The sequence below is a fragment of the Pituophis catenifer genome, unplaced genomic scaffold (genome assembly GCF_029215685.1).
Source record: "Pituophis catenifer annectens isolate HBS135680 unplaced genomic scaffold, rPitCat1.0.hap2 SCAF_7, whole genome shotgun sequence".
Taxonomy (NCBI): Eukaryota; Metazoa; Chordata; class Lepidosauria; order Squamata; family Colubridae; genus Pituophis; species Pituophis catenifer.
This window is the reverse complement of record NW_027256887.1, coordinates 8,632,672-8,655,408: the sequence shown is the minus strand read 5'-3', so window position 1 is coordinate 8,655,408 and position 22,737 is coordinate 8,632,672. Positions and strand designations below refer to the sequence as shown.

General features: G+C 45.4%; 1 protein-coding gene across 1 annotated transcript in view; it reads left to right on the top strand.

The window, feature by feature from the left end:
• LOC139319120 (fatty acyl-CoA reductase 1-like) overlaps nucleotides 1–20,036 on the top strand; it is a 28,809-nt gene extending 8,773 nt beyond the window's left edge. Inside the window, exons 5-11 of the mRNA XM_070946805.1 lie at nucleotides 3,255–3,299; nucleotides 5,596–5,714; nucleotides 8,335–8,402; nucleotides 9,588–9,759; nucleotides 10,882–11,011; nucleotides 13,919–14,046; nucleotides 19,874–20,036. Coding sequence (XP_070802906.1) covers nucleotides 3,255–3,299; nucleotides 5,596–5,714; nucleotides 8,335–8,402; nucleotides 9,588–9,759; nucleotides 10,882–11,011; nucleotides 13,919–14,046; nucleotides 19,874–20,036 — 825 coding nt within the window. The remainder of the gene's footprint in view (nucleotides 1–3,254; nucleotides 3,300–5,595; nucleotides 5,715–8,334; nucleotides 8,403–9,587; nucleotides 9,760–10,881; nucleotides 11,012–13,918; nucleotides 14,047–19,873) is intronic.
• The last annotated feature ends 2,701 nt before the right edge of the window (nucleotides 20,037–22,737 follow it).

Here is a 22,737-nt window from a genome sequence, read left to right as displayed (position 1 = left end):
GTCAGAATGATCTATTAAGGTTTGTTTAGGTGCCTTGAGGACTTACTTCAGTGTGAAAAATGGGATATAATGTGAATAACAGATATTGCAATACTACTGAGCAGTTTCAGAAGACAAAGTAATACCATATTTTCCCAAAAATAAGACCCTGTCTTATATTTTTCCGAACCCTGAAATAGGCGCTTGGCCTTATTGCTATGCGCTCAAAAGCCCGATTGGGCTTATTATCAGGGGATGTATTATTTTGGGAGAAACAGGGTAGGAAGCCATTTATTATCACAATTTATGTTGAGAGTTACTCAGACACACAGCCATATTGAGCAATTACATTTGTTCACAACCACGCAGCCTAAAACACAGTGTGCTCATTGATTACATTAATTATCATACTAATCCACCAATTAATTAACCAATCAATCAATTACCACACAGATCAGAGGATGCCACAGCAATTCAATTATAGGAATTCCAATTCTTGTGGTAGATCTATTAGCAAGTCTGCCACATATTCATATGCAAGATCTAACACCTTCATTCATGGAAGCAGGGGAGATAACTCCCTCCCCATCTTCCATTGTGACTCTCAACAGAGAGCCTTGGTAGTACAGTGGTGTAAGGCACCCTGTTATTAAGCTGGTTATTAACACCAGCTGACTGCAATTACTGCAGGTTCGAATCTCACCAGGCTCAAGGTTGACTCAGCCTTCCATCCTTTCTAAGGTAGGTAAATTGAGGACCCAGTTGTGGGGGCAATAAGCTGATTTTGTATAAATATACAAAAGGATGAAGGCTATTGCTTAGCGCATTGTAAGCCGCCCTGAGTCTCCGGAGAAGGGCGGCATGTAAATTGAAATTTTAAAAAAAACAAAACAAAACAGCCCTCTCCTACAGTTTAACTTGGACAGGATGGCCAAGCTTTACACAAAAGAATAAATATACCCGAGCCTTGGTGGCACACTGATTAGAATGCAGTATTGCAGGCTGACTCTGCTGACTGCCAGCAGTTCGATCCTGACCAGCTCAAGGTTGACTCAGCCTTCCATCCTTCTGAGGTTGGTAAAATGAGGACCCAGATTGTGGGGGGGGGGGCAACAGGCTGACTCTGTAAACTGCTTAGAGAGACTAGTAAAGCACTGTGAATAGCAATAGCACTTAGACTTATATACCGCTTCACAGTGCTTTATAGCCCTCTCTAAGCGGTTTACAGAGTCAGCCTATTGCCCCCCCTACAATCTGGGTCCTCATTTTACCAACCTCGGAAGGATGGAAGGTGGAGTCAAGCTTGAGCCTGGTGAGATTTGAACTGCTAAATTGCAGACAGCTGGCAGTCAGCACAAGTAGCCTGCAGTACTGTACTCTAACCACTGTGCCACCGTGAAGCAGTATATAAGTCGAAGTGCTATTGCTATTCCTTACTGCGCTATGCGCCTTATTAACAAGATCATAAACGCATGAATCCATGCATCATAACTAACTACTGGCTGGTAATGGTTACAAATTTCTCCTTTCATCTTTCCCATTTATATATGCGCTGACAATGCCTGAGGTTTTTTTTAATAAATGAATATTTCAGCAAATTATCTTTTTTCCCTGAAAATTGCTAGTCTAATCTGAGAAATTCAGACCTTGGCCCGGAAGATTCAATTTTTTTCTACTGTGAAACTAGCTTAAAGTTTGGGTCCCTTCACCAAAATTCATGGAGAAGCAAATCTGATAACTTCCATATTAGTTTATTTATTTATTTTATTTTATTTGTTCAACTTGTATGCCGCCTTTCTCCGAAGACTCAAGGCGGCTTACAATGCATTTAAAAACCATATATAAAACATTAAAAGTTAAACCATTAAAAACAATTAAACAATTTGGGAGAATTCATGTGTCCATGTTACTACTGATTTTCTATCTGGTTTGTTAGCCCTTAACTAATATTAATATCGTGCTTGTAACATTTTCTCAATAATTCTATGAGCAGCAAAATTCTGCATGAGAATCCCGATTCTCACTTTTGAAAGTAGTGTTCCCCCTTCCCCAATTTAGCAAGCTGAAAGTAGATGTGTCTAATGCTACAGTTTATCTAATGGTTTAACATTTTTTATTGAGTTATAAAGGTATTGTAAAATGCAAAATACAAAAGTAAATAGAAAAGTAGTGGGGGTGGAAAGGGGGAAGAGAAGTGAGGAAAGATGGGGGGGGAGGAAAGAAAAGAAAAATAAACATTGACTTCTGACTCTCTTACTCTCAAAAGGTTTGAGCTCCGGACTTAAACCAGCATTAATGACTCCACTCATGTGGGTGATAACTGGGTTTATTAAACTGGATTATGACATGCAATGAGTTCCAAAAAGCAATAAGCAAAAACCAAATGCAGTCAGGATGTAAAGTCAGCGCTGGCAGCATCTGCCTCCCAGCGCAGTTATGTAGGTGCGCCATGCCTCTCTGTTGGCGCAGTCCTCACCCAGAAGACAACTGAGTGTCGGAATGGCTGTTTGGGCCCCACCCGGTGGCTCCACGAGGCCTTACAGCTGATTGTCAAGCCGATGCCTTCACTGCATCGCCCAGCTGATCATCGGGCATCCTGATTGCCTCACACTGTCCTGCCTCCCCGCTGCACAGCTGAACCGTGGCTGTAACTGGTACACCAGTGGTGAAATCCAAATTTTTTACTAGCAATTTTGTGGGCATGGCTTGATGGGAGTGGCAGGGGAAGGATACTTCAAAATATCCATTCCCACTCCACTCCAGGGGAAGGATACTGAAAAGTCTCCATTCCCACCCCACTCTGGGGCCAGCCAGAGGTGGTATTTGCCGGTTCTCCAAACTACTCAAAATTTCCACTACCGGTTCTCCGAACTGCTCAAAATTTCCGCTACCAATTCTCCAGAACCTGTCAGAACCTGCTGGATTTCACCCTTGTGGTACATCGCTTCAGCCTCCAGCTCCGCACACACCCAACACCAGGAGCTTCCCTCCCCTGATAAGGCAAACCCTGAGGGGGAAACCGGGGTTTGACAGTTACAGTAAAATAAGGCATTGACATCAAATTGCAACTTTTTGTTTTTCCATAATAGTACAAACAAGCCATTTTTATAAAGATCTATCAGTCTAATCTGTAAAACCCGAAGTCAGCATTTCATTCTTTTCTACATCAAGCATAAAGTTCAGAAGTGGTTTCCATGTGGAAACAAAAGTACTTATGTTCTTTTCTTTAATCAAGGTGGTCAATGCTACAGTTTTTCTATGTTTTTGCTTTTCAGGGTTGGATTGATAACTTCAATAACTTAAGTGGCTCCTTTGTTGCGGTAAGTAGAGGTGAAAATAAGATTCAGGTCTTCTGAATCTTAGGGCAGCAAAAGAAGGAAACCATGAGAACCAAAGCGTGAAGAGATCATGGCAGACTCTAGTGATCCTTGCTGAGCATAGCCCAATCCAACAGCTCACAATTCTGTCCTTTAAGCTCTTTGGACACTTATATCCCTCAGAGCATTGGAAGAGCAGATTCTGAGAACGGAAGAGGTGGAAAGTGTTCTTCCCCAGTTCCTTAGTATACAGGTAGTCCTCGACTTACAACCACAATTGGGCGCCAAATGTTTGTTGCTAAGTGAAACATTTGCAAAGTGAATTAGAACAGAACAGAAAAGAACAGAACAGAACAGAACAGAATAGAATAGAATAACAGAGTTGGAAGGGACCTTGGAGGTCTTCTAGTCCAACCCCCTGCTTAGGCAGGAAACCCTACACCACTTCAGACAAATGGTTATCCAACATCTTCTTAAAAACTTCCAGTGTTGGAGCATTCCCAACTTCTGGAGGTGAGTTGTTCCACTGATTAATTGTTCTAACTGTCAGGAAATTTCTCCTTAGTTCTAGTTGCTTCTCTCCTGGATTAGTTTCCACCCATTGCTTCTTGTTTTACCCTCAGGGGCTTTGGAGAATAGCTTGACTCCCTCTTCTTTGTGGCAGCCCCTGAGATATTGGAAGACTGCTATCATGCCTCCCCTAGTCCTTCTTTTTATCGAACTAGACATACCCAGTTCCTGCAACCGTTCTTCCTATGTTTTAGCCTCCAGTCCCCTCATCATCTTTGTTGCTCTTCTCTGCACTCTTCCTAGAGTCTCAACATCTTTTTTACATCGTGGTGAATAAAACTGGAAGCAGTATTCCAAGTGTGGCCTTACCAAGGCATTATAAAGTGGTATTAAAACTTCATGTGATCTTGATTTTTAATAATAACAATAACTTCATTGTCATTGTACGTGTATACACAGTATACCCATACAATGAAATTCACTTAACACCCAAAGACCAGGTCCAACACACATAATCCCCAAACGCATTCCCACCCACCACAGTTCCCCACCCCTAAACCACCCAAACATCCACACAGCAGACCAAGTAATGTTGTCCAAGGCCCAAAATGGGATGTGTGTGTGTGTGTGGGGGGGGGTGTCTCGCACAGTCCCCCTGTGCCCCATTTTAGCTTCCAGGTTGGTGCGGGTGGCAGAAATGGAGGAGAAAGGTAGGGTGCACTGGGTGGGCCCTGCGGAGATCGGGGAAGGCATGGGCAGCAGAAATGGAGGAGAAAGGTAGGACGCCCTGGGGGGGGGGAACCTGCAGAGATTGGGGAATCCACAGGCAGCAGAAATGGAGGAGAAAGGTAGGGTGCGCTGGGGGGATCCTGCTGAGATCAGGGAAGGCCACATACCCCCGCGCATGCACGGCAGAGACCCGATGATGAGCTGGCCAGCGGGAGGTGTGCACACAAGCGCGGTGGAACTGGGCTGGGGTGCTAGCTGGTGTGCCCGCAGAGAGGGCTCTACATGCCACCTGTGGCATGCATGCCATAGGTTCACCATCACGGACTTATCCCATCCCATTTATCTGCTACAGAACTCAAACGTCAAAGTACACAAATTCTATGCTAAGTAAGCATCTATGGAGATTCTCAGTCATCCAGGTCATAGTTGTCCCGAAGGTGCCTTTTTCAAGAGGCAAATGGACTTTCTATTTTTTTTCCTTTGGAAGACATTTTGCTCCTCATCCAAAAAGCTTCTTCAGCTCATTCTTGGATGAGAAGCGAAATGCCTTCAAAAAAAAAAAAAAATCAGAAAGTCCATTTGCCTCTTGAAAAAGGCACCTTTGGAATATGCTGTGTAAGGAAAGTACGTAAGGGAGTTAAATTACCTAAGTAAGTAACGCGGTGGCTCAGTGGCTAAGACATTGAGCTTGTCGATCGAAAAGTCGGCAGTTCAGCAGTTTGAATCCCGAGTGCCGCGTAACGGGGTGAGCTCCCGTTACTTGTCCCAGCTTCTGCCAACCTAGCAGTTCGAAAGCCTGTAAAAAATGCAAGTAGAAAAATAGGGACCGCCTTTGGTGGGAAGGTAACAGCGTTCCATGCACCTTTGGTGTTGAGTGATGCCGGTCACATGACCACGGAGACGTCTTCGGACAGCGCTGGCTCTTTGGCTTTGAAATGGAGATGAGCACCGCCCCCTAGAGTCGGGAACAACTAGCATATATGTGCAAGGGGGAACCTTTACTTTACCTAACTAAGGAAATCAAGTTACACGTATTAATTACTTTCTTCTCTTTTTCTAGTTTGCCAAAGGGATTTTACAGACTATAAAATGCAATCCAGCCGCAATAGCTGATATTATCCCAGTAGACCTTGCTATCAACTTAACTATCACTGCTGGTTGGTACACTGCAGTTCACAGGTGGGGCCTCTTTCTTGAGCAAGAGATAAGCCGTTGAAGTAGAATCAATTTTTTTTCCCCAAGGTTGCAGGTTGCCAAGAGCTGCAAAAGCTGCCATTTCCCCCATGTTGTCATCCAGGTTTCTAAAGCTTTCTGAAAGTCCCACAGTGCCTCCTACTGGCAGCGGTGCGTTCACACCATCCATATGTTGGCTTCTGCCCCTCTGCCTTGTGAGAGTAGCCAGCACACTTACAGTCTTCCTTGTTGGGGTTTCTTTCCTAGGAACAGGTGAACGCTGCCATTTTGTGCAATGTTATAGGGAGCACCTGAACAGCGCTCATAGACTGCATTATCTACAAGAACTCAATAATAATGTCAAGGGCAGAAATCACCACAAGGAAGAGGAAGGTTAATTCGTCTTTGGCTCAGTTGGTATTTCAAAGCCTGCACACACACAAAAAAACCTTTCATGGAATCTGGTGGTTCTAAATTAATGTTTTTTTAAAGAGGAGAGGAGAGGAGAGGAGAGGAGAGGAGAGGAGAGGAGAGGAGAGTTTATTTATTTATTTATTATTTAAATTTGTATACCGCCCTTCTCCCGAAGGACTCAGGGCGGTGCACAGCCAAAATTAAAATACATACAATACAAAATTTAAAATAATTTAAAAACAGAATTAAATCAAATTGGCTTCCCAAAATATTAAAACCCATTACCCTTAAAATAACCCTTTTAAAATTTTAAGCCAGCCCAGCTTGCTGGAATAGGAAGGAGCTGGAGTAGAGTAGAGTAGAGTAGAGTAGAGTAGAGTAGAGTAGAGTAGGGTAGGGTAGGGTAGGGTAGGGTAGGGTAGGGTAGGGTAGAGTAGAATAGAATAGAATAGAATAGAATAGAATAGAATAGAATAGAATAGAATAGAATAGAATAGAATAGAATAGAATAGAATAGAATAGAATAACAGAGTTGGAAGGGACCCTGGAGATCTTCTAGTCCAACCCCCTGCTCAGGCAGGAAACTCTAGTCTATATCATTTCAGACAAGTGGTTGTCCAATCTCTTCTTAAATACTTCAAGTGTTGGAGCATTCACAACTTCTGGAGGCAAGTTGTTCCACTGGTTAATTGTTCTAACTATCAGGAAATTTCTTCTTAGTTCCAGGTTGCTTCTCTCCTTGATTCATTTCCATCCGTTGCTTCTTGTCCTGCCTTCAGGTGCTTTGGAGAATAGCTTGACTCCCTCTTCTTTGTGGCAGCCCCTGAGATATTGGAACACTGCTCTCATGTCACCCCAGGCCCTCCTTTTCATTAAACTAGACATACCCAATTCCAGCAACCGTTCTTCATATGTTTTAGTCTCCAGTCCCCTAATCTTCTTTGTTGCTTTTCCCTTCACTCTTTCTAGAGTCTCCACATCTTTTTTTTATATCGTGGCAACCAAAACTGGATGCAGGATTCCAAGTGTGGCCTTACCAAGGCATCATAAAGTAGTATTAACATTTTAGAGAGAGGTATTGCAAGGAGTGGAGCTCTGGGTCCAAAACCTCAAGGGAAGAGAACAAGCTTAAGCAGTGATGGGATTCAAATAATTTAACAACGGGTTCTCTGCCCTAATGATTTCTTCCAACAACCAGTTCACCCAGCTGCTCAGAAAGTTAACAATCGGTTCTCCCGAAGTGGTGCGAACTGGCTGAATCCCACCACTGAGCTTAAGTCAAGCAAAGACTGGATCACTTGAGCATTGGAGCGCTTCATATCTGGATGTGATCTGATCACTCCCTTCGTGGTCCCTGATACAGACCAAACAGAAAATGATTCCATATAGGAATGTCTGGAAGGGGGAAGGCAAAGGTGCAAAACAAAAACTATCCAGGGAGCCTGGATAGCTCAACAGACAGAGCTCTGTAATTTAACACCAGCTGTCTGCAATTAAAGTAAGATCGAATCCCGCCAGGCTCAAGGTTGACTCAGCCTTCCATCCTTTCTAAGGTAGGTAAATTGAGGACCCAGTTTGTGGGGGCAATAAGCTGATTTTGTATAAATATACAAAAGGATGAAGGCTATTGCTTAACGCATTGTAAGCCGCCCTGAGTCTCCGGAGAAGGGCGGCATATAAATCAAATTTAAAAATAAATAAATAATAATAAAAAAAAAACAAGAGTAGTTGGGATGAAAAACATGTCTCTTTTTATGTGTGTCATAGCAATAGCACTTAGACTTATATACCACTTCACAGTGCTTTTACAGACCTCTCTAAGCAGTTTACAGAGTCCGCCTATTGCCCTCCAACAATCTAGGTCCTCATTTTACCCACCTCGGAAGGATGAAAGGCTGAGTCAACCTTGAGCCTGGTGAGATTTGAACTGCTGAACTGCAGCTAGCAGTCAGCTGGAGTAGCCCTGCAGTGTTGCACTCTAACCACTGTGCCATCTCGGCTCAGGTGTGAAGCACCAGTATGGTGGAGCTTCAATCAACAGCTGTTCTCTTGTCCTTCTTAACCTGCTTTGCAAGCGCCTCTGATTTTGCTATAATTGTGGATGTACGGTATATAATCCCACTTCTATACACCACTATAGCAAATAACATATTCATACATTTGGTGGATTGTCTGAATGCTGAGTTGTCTTTTTTATTTCCATTCTTTTCAGACCAAAATCGCCCTTGATTTACAACTGTACTTCGGGGAACCTCAACCCATTATGCTGGAGAGAAATAGGCAAGTTTTCTTTCTAGCAAAGGCACAGAGATGATGGTTTGCTGCAGTGGTGGGATTCAAAAAATTGTTTACTACTGGTTCTGTGTACCTGGCTTGGTGGACATGGCTTAGTGGGCGTGGCTTGGTGGTCATGTGACTGGGTGGGCATGGCTGGGTGGGCGTGTGACTGGGTGGGCGTCATGTGACTGAGTGGGCGTGGCCAGCTTTACATCATTTGCGTGTCAAGTTTCAAGGTCGTCTCAAATAAATTGCATTTCAAACAAAATCTTTGATAAAAACTCCCATTTATTGAGCACGACATTCTAAATCCTGGCTCATCGTAGCCAACACTGACTTCCAGACCCAAAACCCTCTCTTTCTGTTCCCCACTCCCCTGCACTCATTGGTCATCTTCCAAGTCATTCTACCCCTAATCTACTGCTCCAGCTCAAAGGAATTTCCCCCCTCCCATCCCATCTCCTAAAGGATATTATCTCCAGGGAAAATAAGTAGGTGAAAAGTCAAACGTCCCTTTCCAGACGCCTCCGCTTCTCCTTATGTGAGCATTAGAGTAAATGAAGCTTGAAGTGCTGACATTGCGTGGGTGGTAGCTGTATGGGCCAGGCGAGACGGAATCCAGTGGTCTCTGGTGGGTGGGGCGGGAGCTGTGTTACCTTTAGTTGCCTGTAGGAAGAGCCATTTCTCTATTATTTATTTTATTTATTTATTTATTGGTTTGATTTGTATGCCGCCCTTCCCCAGAGACTCAGGGCGGCTTACAATGTGTTAAGCAATAGCCTTCATACTTTTGTATATACCTGCTTAGTAGGGCTTTTGGCCACCCTAAGCGATGTTCTTTTTTATACAAAGTCAGCTTATTGCCCCCACAATCCGGGTCCTCATTTTACCTACCTCGGAAGGATGGAAGGCTGAGTCAACCTTGAGCCTGGTAAGATTTGAACTTGCAGTAATTGCAGGCAGCTGCTGCTACTTAACAGCACTAGCTGCCTGCAATTACTGCAAGTTCAAATCCACTTCAGTTCCACTTCTTCACCTTTTCTAAATTATACATGACTAATAACCACATCTGGTTTCCTGATGTTCAAATAACTTTGCCTTCGTAGATTCCCATGTCCATCAATTGTCTTTTTTTTTTCATGTAATTACCTCACCAGAAGCAGTATCTGTTTTTCTACAATTTTGCAGAAATCCACGTGACAAATACATTTGAAAAAAACCCACTGGAGAAACCCTTCAGAATACCAAATGTCACCATGACCTCCAGCCATTTGGTCCATCAGTACTGGACGTTTGTCTGTCACACCATCCCTGCTTTTCTCTGTGACCTGTATCTGCAGCTGATTGGAAAGAAGCCACAGTGAGTTTGGATCTACATTGTGGGTCAATTTGACAGCTTTGGGGATTTATTAGAAAAAGGATCGGACTGACATGCTGATTGCTGTATATACAAATACCTCACAACTTTTTTTTTTTAGTTTGTCTTTTAATGACCTTGTAATCCCTTGCATCGAGATGGAGTCGGGGCAACTAAATGGCGCTGAGTGTTTACTGGACGGATGCCATTCCTGTCGCCAATGCAGAGTTCACAGCTGATATTTACTCATTGTGCCCAGAGAGAGAAATACCTGCCACTACCTAGGATCGAGCTCCATCTCTAGGCCATTGCGCCACTCCAAATACCTCACAACTATTTATTTATTTATTGTTTATTGGTTCGATTTATATGCCACCCTTTTCCAGAGACTCAGGGCGGCTTACAATGCGTTAAGCAATAGCCTTCATACTTTTATATATACCTGCTTAGTAGGGCTTTTGCCCACCCCTCTAAGCGGTGTTCTATTTTATACAAAGTCAGCTTATTGCCCCCACAATCCGGGTCCTCATTTTACCTACCTCGAAAGGATGGAAGGCTGAGTCAACCTTGAGCCTGGTGAGATTTGAACTTGCAGTAATTGCAGGCAGCTGGTGCTACTTAATAGCACTTTAGTCTGCTGCGCCACCAAGGCAGTTATCCTATCAGGATAATAATTTCCCCCATCCCTGTGGATGGGGCTTCGCTTGTTGCACGAACCGGTTTCTGGCATGCCATGGACTGGTACCATGGACAGATTGGAAGTTGGGGGCCCCTGTAATAGAGGATAGCCCACCTCAGATCCTAGAACAGGGGTTCCCAACCAGGGGTGCTCGCACCCCCTGGGGGGTACAAGAGACAATATTCCAGAGGGTGCGAAAACCTGGGTTTAGAAGTTTCAAAATTATAGTGTATATGTATAATTAGATGCATATAATTATTTATTTTTTAAGGGGTGCGAGAATATATCAGAAGCATTCTAGGGGCAGTGGGGTATAGAAAAGGTTGGGACCCCCTGTCCTAGAGGGTTGTGGCATCAAGAACTTTTCAAATTATCCCCTGCCCAGTTGTTTTGAAGTAGGATGCTAGAATCCTAGAGGTTTGAGATGTTTCCATTCTGTCTTTCAGGATGATGAAGCTATTTACTCGCTTGGAAAAGACCATGAGCCTCGTTGAATTTTTTGGCAATCATTCCTGGGATTGGAGCTCCGAGAATACAAAAATGTTGATGAAAGAGCTGAACCCAAAAGACAAAAACGTAAGCATCTTACTGAACCACCGCATCCTCACCTGTGATAGTATTCAGCCGGTTCAGATGGGTTCGGGCGAATCGGTAGTGGTGACTGCAGGTGGGCCCGCCCAACCTGCCCCGGCACTATGCTGTCCTATTTAGCAACGCCACGGGCATGCGTGCAAGCTGTGTGCATGAGCAAAGCACATGTGCGGAAGGCTGGGCGCATGCATTGAAGGCACGCACATGCACTCATATTTTCGGTGCGCAGCGAACCGGTGGTAAAAATAGGTGAAACCGACCTCTGATCCTTACCGATATTTAAAATGTGTATTCAGGCTAGATTCTGGTTGCTTTCCAGAAGGGCAAATTCCTTCCTCAGAGCTCTATGCGACTGGTCAGTCCCTTTAACGTTGTAATGGGAAAGACCTTGGGAGACGGAGTGAAGAGATGTTGCTTAGAGAATGGTCAGATAAGAGGCAGCATAGCCCCCAGCTGGAAAGTGGGTGAGGGAAGAGGTTCAGAAAGGACCCTCCTTAGTTTTTCTTGGTCTATAAAAGGGACGCGGTGGCTCAGTGGCTAAGACGCTGGGCTCACGCATGCACACTGCGCACCATATGTGAGGTGTGTGCGCGGGCACACACAGTGCATGCCAAAAGGAGGTGTGGGCTAAGTAGAACAGTGCGCGGGGGGGTGATCAGCTGTGGCATGCAATCTTTTTTTTACTTTTAAAAGCATTTTTTTTACAACCTATTTGGGATGAACACCATTTCAGTGGTGGGTTCCTCCCTGTTCGGCCCAGTTCTGCGGAGCCGGTAGCGGTGATGATATGACATCACCGAACCGGTTCTGCCCCCACCCACCCCCGCGTTATTCTTACCTTTTATTTGGCCCCACCCCCAATCTATTCCTGCCTCCTGAGTCCCAGCTGATGGGCTATAAGGAAAAAAACTGTTTAAACTCTTGCCGCAGGGCTTCAAAGGACCGCCCTACAGCTGATGAGTGGTAAAAGGCAGTTTGGTGGTAGACCGGTGCCTCCAAAAACAAATGAGTAGACCGGTGCCTGCAAAAATAAATGGGTAGACCAGTGCCTGCAAAAATACATGAGTAGACCGGTGCCTGCAAAAATAAATGGGTAGACCAGTGCCTGCAAAAATATATGAGTAGACCGGTGCCTGCAAAAATAAATGGGTAGACCAGTGCCTGCAAAACAAATGGGTAGACCGGTACAGCTCTGCAAGCAGTTAAAAGCCTGGTAGACCTCTGCTAAATCCTAAAGAATTGTCACATGACCATCAAGCCACGCCCACAAAATAAGCCACACCCACAGAACCGGTAGTAAAAAAATTTAGAACCCACCCCTGCACCATTTGAATGGTGTGGGAGTATGAACGGATTTCCAGAGGAAAAATTGCAGACTCCAGGAACCATTTGCACTACTCAGGCGAGACCCTGAGGACACAGATAAACCTCCAAGGGCTTCAACGACCCTCAAAAAGGATGCAAATGACCAGTTGTCTGTAAGGAATATAAATCAGGGGTGAAATGCTTCCGGTTCAGCTGAATAGGTTGTTAAAAAATGCTTTTAAAAATTAAAAAAAAAAAAAGGCTCTGACGATCACGCAGCTCAGCTGGGATCGTCAGAGCCTCTCTTTTTTTACCTTTTAAAATCATTTTTTAAAAGAAGCAGCAAACGGGCGACTGGGTGGGCATGGATGAGGAAGGGCAGGGATTTTTGCTACCGGTTCTCTGAAGCACCCACCACCATCGCTACCGGATGGGCCGATCTGGTCCGAACCGAGAGCATTTCACCTCTGATTTATATTCCTTACAGACAGGTGGTCATTTGCATCCTTTTTGAGGGTCGTTGAAGCCCTTGGAGGTTTATCTGTGTCCTCAGGGTCACCTGAGTAATGCAAATGGTTCCTGTAGCTATTTTTCCTCTGGAAATCCGTTCATACCCCATTCAAATGGTGTTTCTCCCAAATTGCATAGCTAAAAGCCTGTAGAAACGTCTTCAAAGAAAAACAAGTCCAGTTGCTTCCTGAAAAAGCACCTTTGGGGTATTTTTTTTTCCACTTATTTTTCAGATTTTTCACTTATCTTTGCTAGTCTCGGATATGAAAAAATGAGGGAGGCCCAAGGCCTGGAGTCCTGCTCTGATTGGTGGGATCAGCGACATTAATGAGGGATTTTTCTTCTCCAAAGCTAAATTTGTTATTCAGAAGTCATTTCATGTAATATTCAGTGTAAATCAAGAATGAAATAATTGTTCTGTCCCCAACCCCACGCACACACACCAACAGTTAAAGACCAAACCAGCCGGCAAAATCCTTTTCCTTATGATAACGGAATTTGGCAACAACCTAGTGGCTGCCTGCCAAGAGTTTATTATTTACAAAGAGGAGAGATAACTTCTCCCCACTTCTGATACATCCAAAGAAACAGCTCAATAATTACGGAGTCAAATCAAGTCCAGAGATAATCCAGTAAAGTCTATAGCCAAAAGTCCGGCAATGCAGAATGGCGTGGAAGCTTTCAGCTTTGTTCGTCACAAGGTTTGACTGGCCACCACGCTCCCTTTTATATCCTGTGTGGTGTGGTCCAGTGACTCAGCCTAATCTTGGCCACGCCTTTTCTTCTGTTGCGCACGCTTATCTCTGCGACACTGGCGTGGATCCAGCCAAGACTCATTACCCTCATCACTGTCCATCTGTGGCTGCTTGGACGTGCTTGGCCCCCGGCCCTATCTCTTGCCCTTCAGCGGACACCGAAGGCATTGCCAGAGAGGAGGGTCCTGGCGAGGGAGGCCTTGCCAACTCCTCTCCTTCACTCTGGGAGTCCTCTCTTGCCGATGACACAGGCTCAGATAACGGAACCACAACAATAATCCTTCCACCCTTCTTTGATATTCTCCTCTCTGTTTTATTCCAGTTATTCTCCTTCGACGTTTGTCAAGTGACTTGGTCAGAATACATAAAAAATTACTGCTTAGGAACTAAGAAATACCTGCTGAAGGAAGACATGGCTAGAATTCCTGCAGCCCAACAGTATATCAGAAAGTAAGTGTCTATGGAGATTCTCAGTCATTCAGTTTCCTGGTTGTCCCAAAGATGCTTTATTTTATTTATTTATTTTATTTTATTGAATTTGCATACCGCCCTACTCCCGAAGGACTCAGGGTGGTGAACAGCCATAGAATAAAACATATAAATACAAAATTTAAAATAGAATAAAACGAATTAAATAATTTGGCTGAACAAATTTAAAACCCCAATAATTTAAAACCAAATTTAAAATTTCCATTTAAAAAGGGGAAAAAGTTTTTCAAGAGGCAACTGGACTTTCTCTCTGTGTTTTTTTTTTAAAGACCTTTCGCTTCTCATCCGAGAAGCTTCTTCAACTCTGACTAGATGGACTGGATCCTTCCATTTCCCACCATCCAGTCAGAGTTGAAGAAGCTTCTCGGATGAGAAGTGAAACGTCTTCAAAGAAAAACCAGAAAGTCCAGTTGCTTCTTGAAAAAGCACCTTTGGTTTTTTAGCCAAATATCCCTCTTTTCCCAATCTGCTTTCAATTTATTAAATTACTTTTTCGGCTTTTGTTAATTAGCTTTTATTAATGGCTTCCGCTTCTTCGCAGCTGTTTCAGAGGTGGGGAGGTAGCCTTTTTCCACTCCCTCCCCTCTCTCTTTGCCAATTTTCTCAAGTAAAATAGTTTTAAAAGTTCAGGAGTTAAATATATAAAGGAATCTTGTTTCCAAGACCACGGTATCTCACCCAGATGATCATCTCGTTCTTTTTTCCTTCTCTTCCTGCGTGTGACTGCCCGGCTTTTGACAGCTCCTAATGACTGTCTTCCCTTGCTGGTGGGTCAGAGGCTGATGCAGACACTTCAGGGAACTTCCCTGTTCGTGCCTGCCTGTGCCTTCGTTCTTCACTGTCCCTACAGGACAGCTATGATCCCTGGGGATCCCCTAAAGCAGCTGAGATATCAGCATTTTCCAGGAGCCCCAGAATTTGCAGTACCACCACTGGCACTGACACCCATCCCCTTGAAAAAGCACCTTTGGGACGATCAGCAAGTAAGGCATATACAATCTTGTGTATTAACATTCACCACCTGAAAGCAGATGCTTTCAGTGAATGAAACTGTGTTTAGTCACCACAAAATGCAGTGTGGAATACTTTTGGGCTGAATGCCACACATAGTTTTGAGCGACATATTGGTGGGGAGGAGGGCAGGGGTGGTATTCACTTACCTTCGCTACCAGTTCACAAATGTGAGCACTCGTGCCCGCATGTGCCATCTCCGCGCATCTGCAGAGCATAAAAATGGGACGTGATGATATCCAGGTGGGTGGGAGGAACCTCCCGCAGCCGCCGCTACCGATTCGCCGAAACCGGATAGAACCGGCTGAATACCACTACTGGGGGGGGAAGGGGGGGGTTCTACTTACCTTTACTACCGGTTCACAACGGGGCCGCGCGCACATGCTTGCTTTACTCGCTCACGCGGGTGCTCTTCTGGGCACGCACAGAAGCTTCTGCGCATGCGCAGAAACGTTCTGATGATGTCGGGGTCAGTGGGCGGAGCCTCCCTCTGGTTTTACTACCAGTTCCATAGAACCGGTCCAAACCGGGGGCAACCCACCACTGGGGGTGGGGAGTCTTTTCTCCAAAGAAAAACACGCCAGGACAAAGAATCAGGCAGAACCAGGAAAATGACTGAATCTATAGATAGATACAGAATTAAAAGTATAAAAATTAATGCAGTGCTTCTTGGATGCTTCTCTTTTCTGTGTTTGTGTATCCCCCCCCCTTTTTTTTTAATCACTTGAAGAGAACTTGTAGCCAAGGTTGCCCCGAGGCCTTCTCTGTTGCAGAGATAAAGTAGACTTGAATCACAATATTTACAATAACAATCCTAAAAAAGGATTCTTACTGTTAGACAGAGACCCATTATGCTAGGGTCAGGGGTGGGTTCTACTTACCTTTACTACTGGTTTGCAACGGGGCCGCACACACGTGCTTGCTTCACTCACATGCGTGTGCGCTCTTCTGCGCATATGCAGAAGTGTTCTGATGACATCGGGGTTGGTGGGCGGAGCCTCTCTCTGGTTTTACTACCAGTTCTATAGAACCAGTCCGAACCGGGGGCAACCCACCACTGGCTAGGGTCCATGGCAGTTTAAGTTTTCCAGTTATGTATCATGTCTGATACTTAAATAAAGGTAAAGGTTCCCCTCGCACATATGTGCTAGTCGTTCCCGACTCTAGGGGGCAGTGCTCATCTCCGTTTCAAAGCCAAAGAGCCAGCGCTGTCCGAAGATGTCTCCATGGTCATGTGGCCAACATGACTAAATGCCAAAGGCGCACAGAACGCTGTTACCTTCCCACCAAAGGTGGTCCCTATTTTTCTACTTGCATTTTTTACGTGCTTTCGAACTGCTAGGTTGGCAGAAGCTGGGACAAGTCACGGGAGCTCACCCCATTACGGGGCACTAGGGATTTGAACCGCTGAACTTGCCGACCTTTCAATCAACAAGTTCAGCGTCTTAGCCACTGAGCCACCGCGTCCCTGATACTTAAACAGTAACATACTATTTAAATATGTCGAACATAACTATGATTTCTAATCTCAGAACATTTCGGCTTACAATATTTTGAATGATAAGTGATGGGTGGAACATTGAAATTGCTATCTGGAGCTGCAGCTAACTGCTCAAACCTCCTGTCTAAAATGGATGAAGAACCGCTATAAGAGGAGTCTTTAAGATCTCGGTCACTCTTCTAATCACGTCATCCACCCTCCATCCTATTTCTCTAAATAACTATGATTATATGGGGTGGAACATTGCAATTTTGCCTGAGATGGGATAGAAAAAAATATTTATTAACATGATTGATATATGCTTCAGCTGCCAAAAAAACCCAGTGCAGTCCTAGGCTGCATCAACAGAGGGATTATATCAAGATCAAGTGAAGTGATAGTACCAATTTATATTGGTTTGGTAAAACCACACTTGGAATATTGCATCCAATTCTGGTCACCACGATATAAAAAAAAAAAAATACTGAGACACTGAAAAGGGTGCAGAGAAAAGCAACAAAGATGATTAGGGGGCTGGAGGCTAAAACATATGAAGAACGGTTTCAGGAATTGGGTATGTCTGGTCTGGACACTGTTCTACGGTGGTTCTCCTCCTTTCTCTCTGACCGGCTGCAGTCTGTGTTGGCAGGGGGGCAGAGGTCGACCCCGAGGCCCCTTGTATGTGGGGTGCCACAAGGGTCGGTCCTCTCGCCCCTTCTGTTCAACATTTATGTAAAGCCGCTGGGTTTCGGGGTGAAGTTCCATCAGTATGCTGATGATATTCAGTTGTACATCTCCACCCCGGACCACCCCAACAATGCCCTTGAAGTGATGTCCCGGTGTCTGGAGGCTGTGCGGATCTGGATGGGGAGGAACAGGCTCAGGCTCAACCCATCCAAGACCGAGTGGCTGTGGTTTCCGACGTCCCGATATAGTCAGTTGATGCCATCGCTGACTATTGGGGGCGAATCGCTGGCCCCCACGGAGAGGGCTCGCAACTTGGGTGTCCTCCTGGATTCACGGCTGTCTTTAGAAGAGCACTTGACGACCGCGACCGGGAGGATTTTTCATCAGGTTCGCCTGATTCGCCAGTTGTGTCCCTTTCTGGATCGGGACTCTCTACACACAGTCACTCATGCCCTCGTCACCTCCCGCCTGGACTATTGTAATGCTCTCTACATGGGGCTCCCCTTGAGGAGCACGCAGAGGCTCCAACTGGCGCAGAGTGCAGCCGTGCGGGTGGTTATGGGAGCAACATGGCACTCCCATGTAACACCTCTCCTGCGCGAGCTGCACTGGCTCCCGGTGGTCTTCCGTGTGCGCTTCAAGGTTTTGGTTACCAGCTTTAAAGCGTTCCATGGCTTAGGACCTGGTTATTTATGGGACCGCCTACTACCACAAATAGCCTCCCACCGGCTGGTATGCTCTCATAGAGAGGGGCTCCTCCGGGTGCCGTCAGCCAAGCAGTGTCGACTGGCAGCCCCCAGGGGGAGGGCCTTCTCTGTGGGGGCACCCACTATCTGGAACGAGCTCCCCCCGGAGATACGGAGGATCCCGGATCTACGCACCTTCCGCCGTGCTCTTAAGACCCTCTTATTCCAGCAAACCAGCCTGGCCTAATTTTTCTCCCCTTTCTTTTAAATTTTTAAATTGAAATTTTAATTTGTTTTAAATTTATTGGGATTTTAATTGTCGTGGGCTAAATTATTTAATTTGGTTTTAAATTGTTTTTAACTTTTGTATTTCTGAATTTTATCCTGTGCCTGTTCACCGCCCTGAGTCCTTCGGGAGTAGGGCGGTACAAATTTAATAAAACATAAAACAAAAACATAATGAAGAGAAGGATTGGGGTGACATGATAGCAGTCTTCTAATATTTGACCAGTTGTCCCAGAGGCACACAGAGCTTTCTCTGTGGGCAAAAAATGAACTTTTCCACTGGCAAAGCACTCAGACCGCCACAGGGCCCCCCAATATGAGTGATGTTGAGCTGGGCATGCCCACCTTTGCCACCCCCACCCTGGCCCCCCGAAGTCAAACACAACCCTGATGTGGCCCTCAATGAAATCGAGTTTGACCCCTAGACATTGCAGTTACACCCACCCCTGGAGGTTTTCAAGAAGAAATTGGAGAGCCATTTATCTGGAATGGTATATTGTTTTCTGCTTAAGCAAGGTGTTGGACTAATTGACCTCCAAGGTCCCTTCCAATCCTGTTATTCTATTATTTTGTCCTGTTATTGATATTCCATCACACTCTCTCTATTCCTGCTAGTGCAGGGGTGGGCTTCAAAAGTTTCAGCAAGGGGTTCTCTCCCAGTTGCTGGGTGGACGTAGCCATGGTGGGCGTGGCCTAGTCGGTCTCCTGCACCATGGTGGAGGGGGCATTTTGCCCTCCCCAGGTTCCGGTGGCTTTTCTCGACCCTTCAGGAAGGCGAAAACAGCCTCCCCAGGCTCCGGAGGCCCTCTTGAGGCCTGAAACGGGCCTGTTCCTGTTGTGATCCAGGCAACAGAACTGGGTCACAATAGAACACAAACAGTTCAAAACCGTCAGACTTTATTAGAACAGCTGAGAATTAACTCATTCTCAGCGTAGTCCAATCTAATTCAAAACAAATTCTTCATAACACAATTTTTCAGCCTTATCACCAACCTTGGTCTAATTGGGCAACCTGCCAAAGACTTTCCTTGGCAAAAGTTCAGAAGCAGAAGACGCCGACAAGAAATAAATGCAGCAAGACAAGAAACAAATCTATCAACGTTGTTTTCCGACAAAGAGCCCAAGAGCCATTGCTGGTCTTTTAAGCCTTATGGGAGGGGCCAATTATCTCTTGGCCTTACTCCCGAGTCGTCCTTTTTGCTTTAGCTGCTCTTGCCTTCTGGCAGCTTTTCTCATACGTGCACTAGGAACAGGCTCCTCCTCTTCCTCTTCCTCTCTACTGTCAGCCTATGGAGGCTCCGGAATCCACACATCACTCCCCGATGGCCCTGGCCCCATCTCTGCCTCCGACGCAGAGCCCTCATCCGGGCCTTCCCCAGCCTCCAAGACTGGCCCATGTTTTTCCTCAGCCTCCTCACTGTCCGACTCTGCTGCCAGCTCCACAGACTGCTGGCGGACCACAACAGTTTCCAGTCTTCCCGAACTTCCTGTAGGGAAGATTTTTGCCCTCCCCGAGCACCCTGCACTTACCTGCATGCAAAACGGGTACTTCTGGGGATGGGCTAGCTAGTGGTTGATCTGTTTTGTATTGTGAACTATCTACCATTGATATTTCACTATCTCTTCTCTGTTTTGTCAGGCTAAAGACCATTCACTGTGCACTGAAGGCCATTCTACTTGTGATCATCTGGCGTATATTAATTGCAAGATCCAAAGTGGCTCATAATTCATGGTATTTTTTATTAAATCTCTGCTACAAGTTTCTTAGCTATGCTAGAGCTTCCAGCACCCTTAGACATTGAACTGTGCTTTTCTGGAGATTATTTGCTATGCCCTGGAAAGACCTTCATGACTTCAAATCAACTCTAGTATCTGTCTGTTTCAAGATATTTTTCAACTGTTTTAAGCATTCGACAGATATTACAAGAGAATTACTCTAATCGCTACCACCATTGCTACTGATATTAAATTATTGTTGCAATGGGCACTGACTTCCTGTTTCAAAATCCATCACATCATCTCTATGAAGCTGCATTTTTCCCCCCACTATGACATCTACCAGTTTTGTTTGATCCCAGTGCCCAGCTGAAGCATGAAAATTGGCCCTGGATATCTTCTACCCAGGAATACTAAATGGTACAATTTTCGTACTGTATATGAATTGATTTCTGCTGCACTGCACTAACAAGGCTATAGATTTTCTTTCATAACAAGATCTTCACTCAGATTGAACATAAAAACATACAATCGATCAGGGGTGGGCTTCAAAAAATTTAGCAAGGGGTTCTCTGCCCAGTTTCTGCATGGACATGGCCATGGTGGGTGTGGCCTAGTCGGCCTCTTGCACCATGTGGGGGAGGGAGCATTTTTGTCCTCCCCGGGCTCCAGATGCTTTCCCCGAGCCTCCGAGAGTGCAAAAACAGCCTCCCCAAGCTCCAGAGGCCCTCTGGAGGCTGGAAACAGGCCCGTTTCCGGCCTTCTCAAACTTCCGGTAGGCCCGTTTTTCCCCTCCCCGAGCTTCCATGCGTGCCCTGCACTTACCTGTATCCAAAACGGGCCGCATTGGGACTCCTGGGAGGGGTGGGGCAGGTTGGGTGGGGCCAGCCAGGAGTGGGATTTGGGGGTTCTCCAAACTGCACAAATCTTAGCTAGAGGTTCTCCCAAACCCCTGCGAACCCCCAGCAGCCCCACCCCTACAATCGATTAAGCGATGATGGCTGCATTTCGGGGTGAGATCTCACCTCTCGTCCATTTTTTCACGATTCAATATTTCTAAAGCCTAGAAATTAAATGTAGATTTCAATACAATTTGTCACATACAAAATGCATGCCTTGCACAGGCTTAAAATGGCTTTATGAGCCTGCTGCCAGCTGGCTGCCTGTAATTTGGCAGATCAAATTTTACCAGGCTCAAGGTTGACTCAGCCTTCCATCCTTCTGAGGTGGGCAAAATGAGGACCCAGATTGTTGGGGGCAATAGGTGGACTCTGTAAACTGCTTAGAGAGGGCTGTAAAGCACCATAAAGCAGTATATAAATCTAAGTGCTATTGCCCTTCCTTCCTTTTCATTCCCTTCCTTTTCATTCCCTTCCTTTTCATTCCCTTCCTTCCTTCCTTCCTTCCTTCCTTCCTTCCTTCCTTCCTTCCTTCCTTCCTTCCTTCCTTCCTTCCTTTCTTCTGTGTTGGCACAGTGATTAGAATGCAGTATTGCAGGCTAACTCTGCCGATTGCCAGCAGTTCGATCTTGACCGGTTCAAGGTTGACTCAGCCTTCCATCCTTCTGAGGTGGATAAAATGAAGACCCAGATTGTTGGGGGCAATAGGCTGACACTGTAAACTGCTTAGTGAGGGCTGTAAAGCACCGTAAAGTGGCATATAAATGCTATTGCCCTTTCTTCCTTTTCATTCCCTTCCTTTTCATTCCCTTCCTTTTCATTCCCTTCCTTCCTTCCTTCCTTCTTTCCTTCCTTCCTTCCTTCCTTCCTTCCTTCCTTCCTTCCTTCCTTCCTTCCTTCCTTCCTTCCTTCCTTCCTTTCTTCTGTGTTGGCACAGTGGTTAGAATGCAGTATTGCAGGCTAACTCTGCCAATTGCCAGCAGTTCAATCCTGGCCGGCTCAAGATTGACTCAGCTTTTCATCCTTCCGAGGTGGGTAAAATGAGGACCCAGATTGTTGGGGCCAATAGGCTGACTCTGTAAACCACTTAGAGAGGGCTGTAAAGAACTGTGAAGTGATACATGTCTAAGTGCTGTTGTTATTGTAGAAAGTTAGCACCCACCCCTCTCCTAGAAGAGTGAAATATTTTGAGAAATATTAAAAAAACCAGAATATTATATTTCCCTGGATGAATTGCCCAACAAGCCCCTTCATTGCATCAGCAGACCAAGCTTCAACCAAGCTTGGCTCAGACAATTTACAGAGCCAGCTATGACCCTTACAGCAGCCAATAGAATACATGTGTTTTTGCACAGGAACAGGGAGCTGAAGTTCAAAGATCAATAGAAGGTATAAATACCCCTCACTCTCAACTCCATGTGGTCAGCTGCCCAGAACCTCAAACCCATGTGGTTCTGTTAATCAATAAATGGACCCTTTTTCCAATCAGCCTCCAGCCTCCATTTTGTCTCCACTGCCTTTCTCCTGGCCTGGAACTGAACCAGATGGATATTTTCCCCCAACACTATTTATAGGTTGCACCCTCCTTGCGGGGGTCCCTTTGGGGACCTCTTCACTATAGAGGCCCCCAACTGTTACAGATCCTCTGTCTACAGCAGTGGTCACCAACTGGTGGTCCGTGGACCACTGATGGTCCACAAGAAAATGATTTGTATTTTTAGTGCAATATAAAAAATGCAAATAATTTTTCTGCAGACCACCAAAATTTTCTTGTGGACCACCAGTTGGTGACCACTGCTGTAGACAGAGGATCCGTAACAGTCCTCAAACTACAGCCTCTGGGACAGATACATGCAATGAACATTTGGGTTGCTACAGAGAGTCTCCC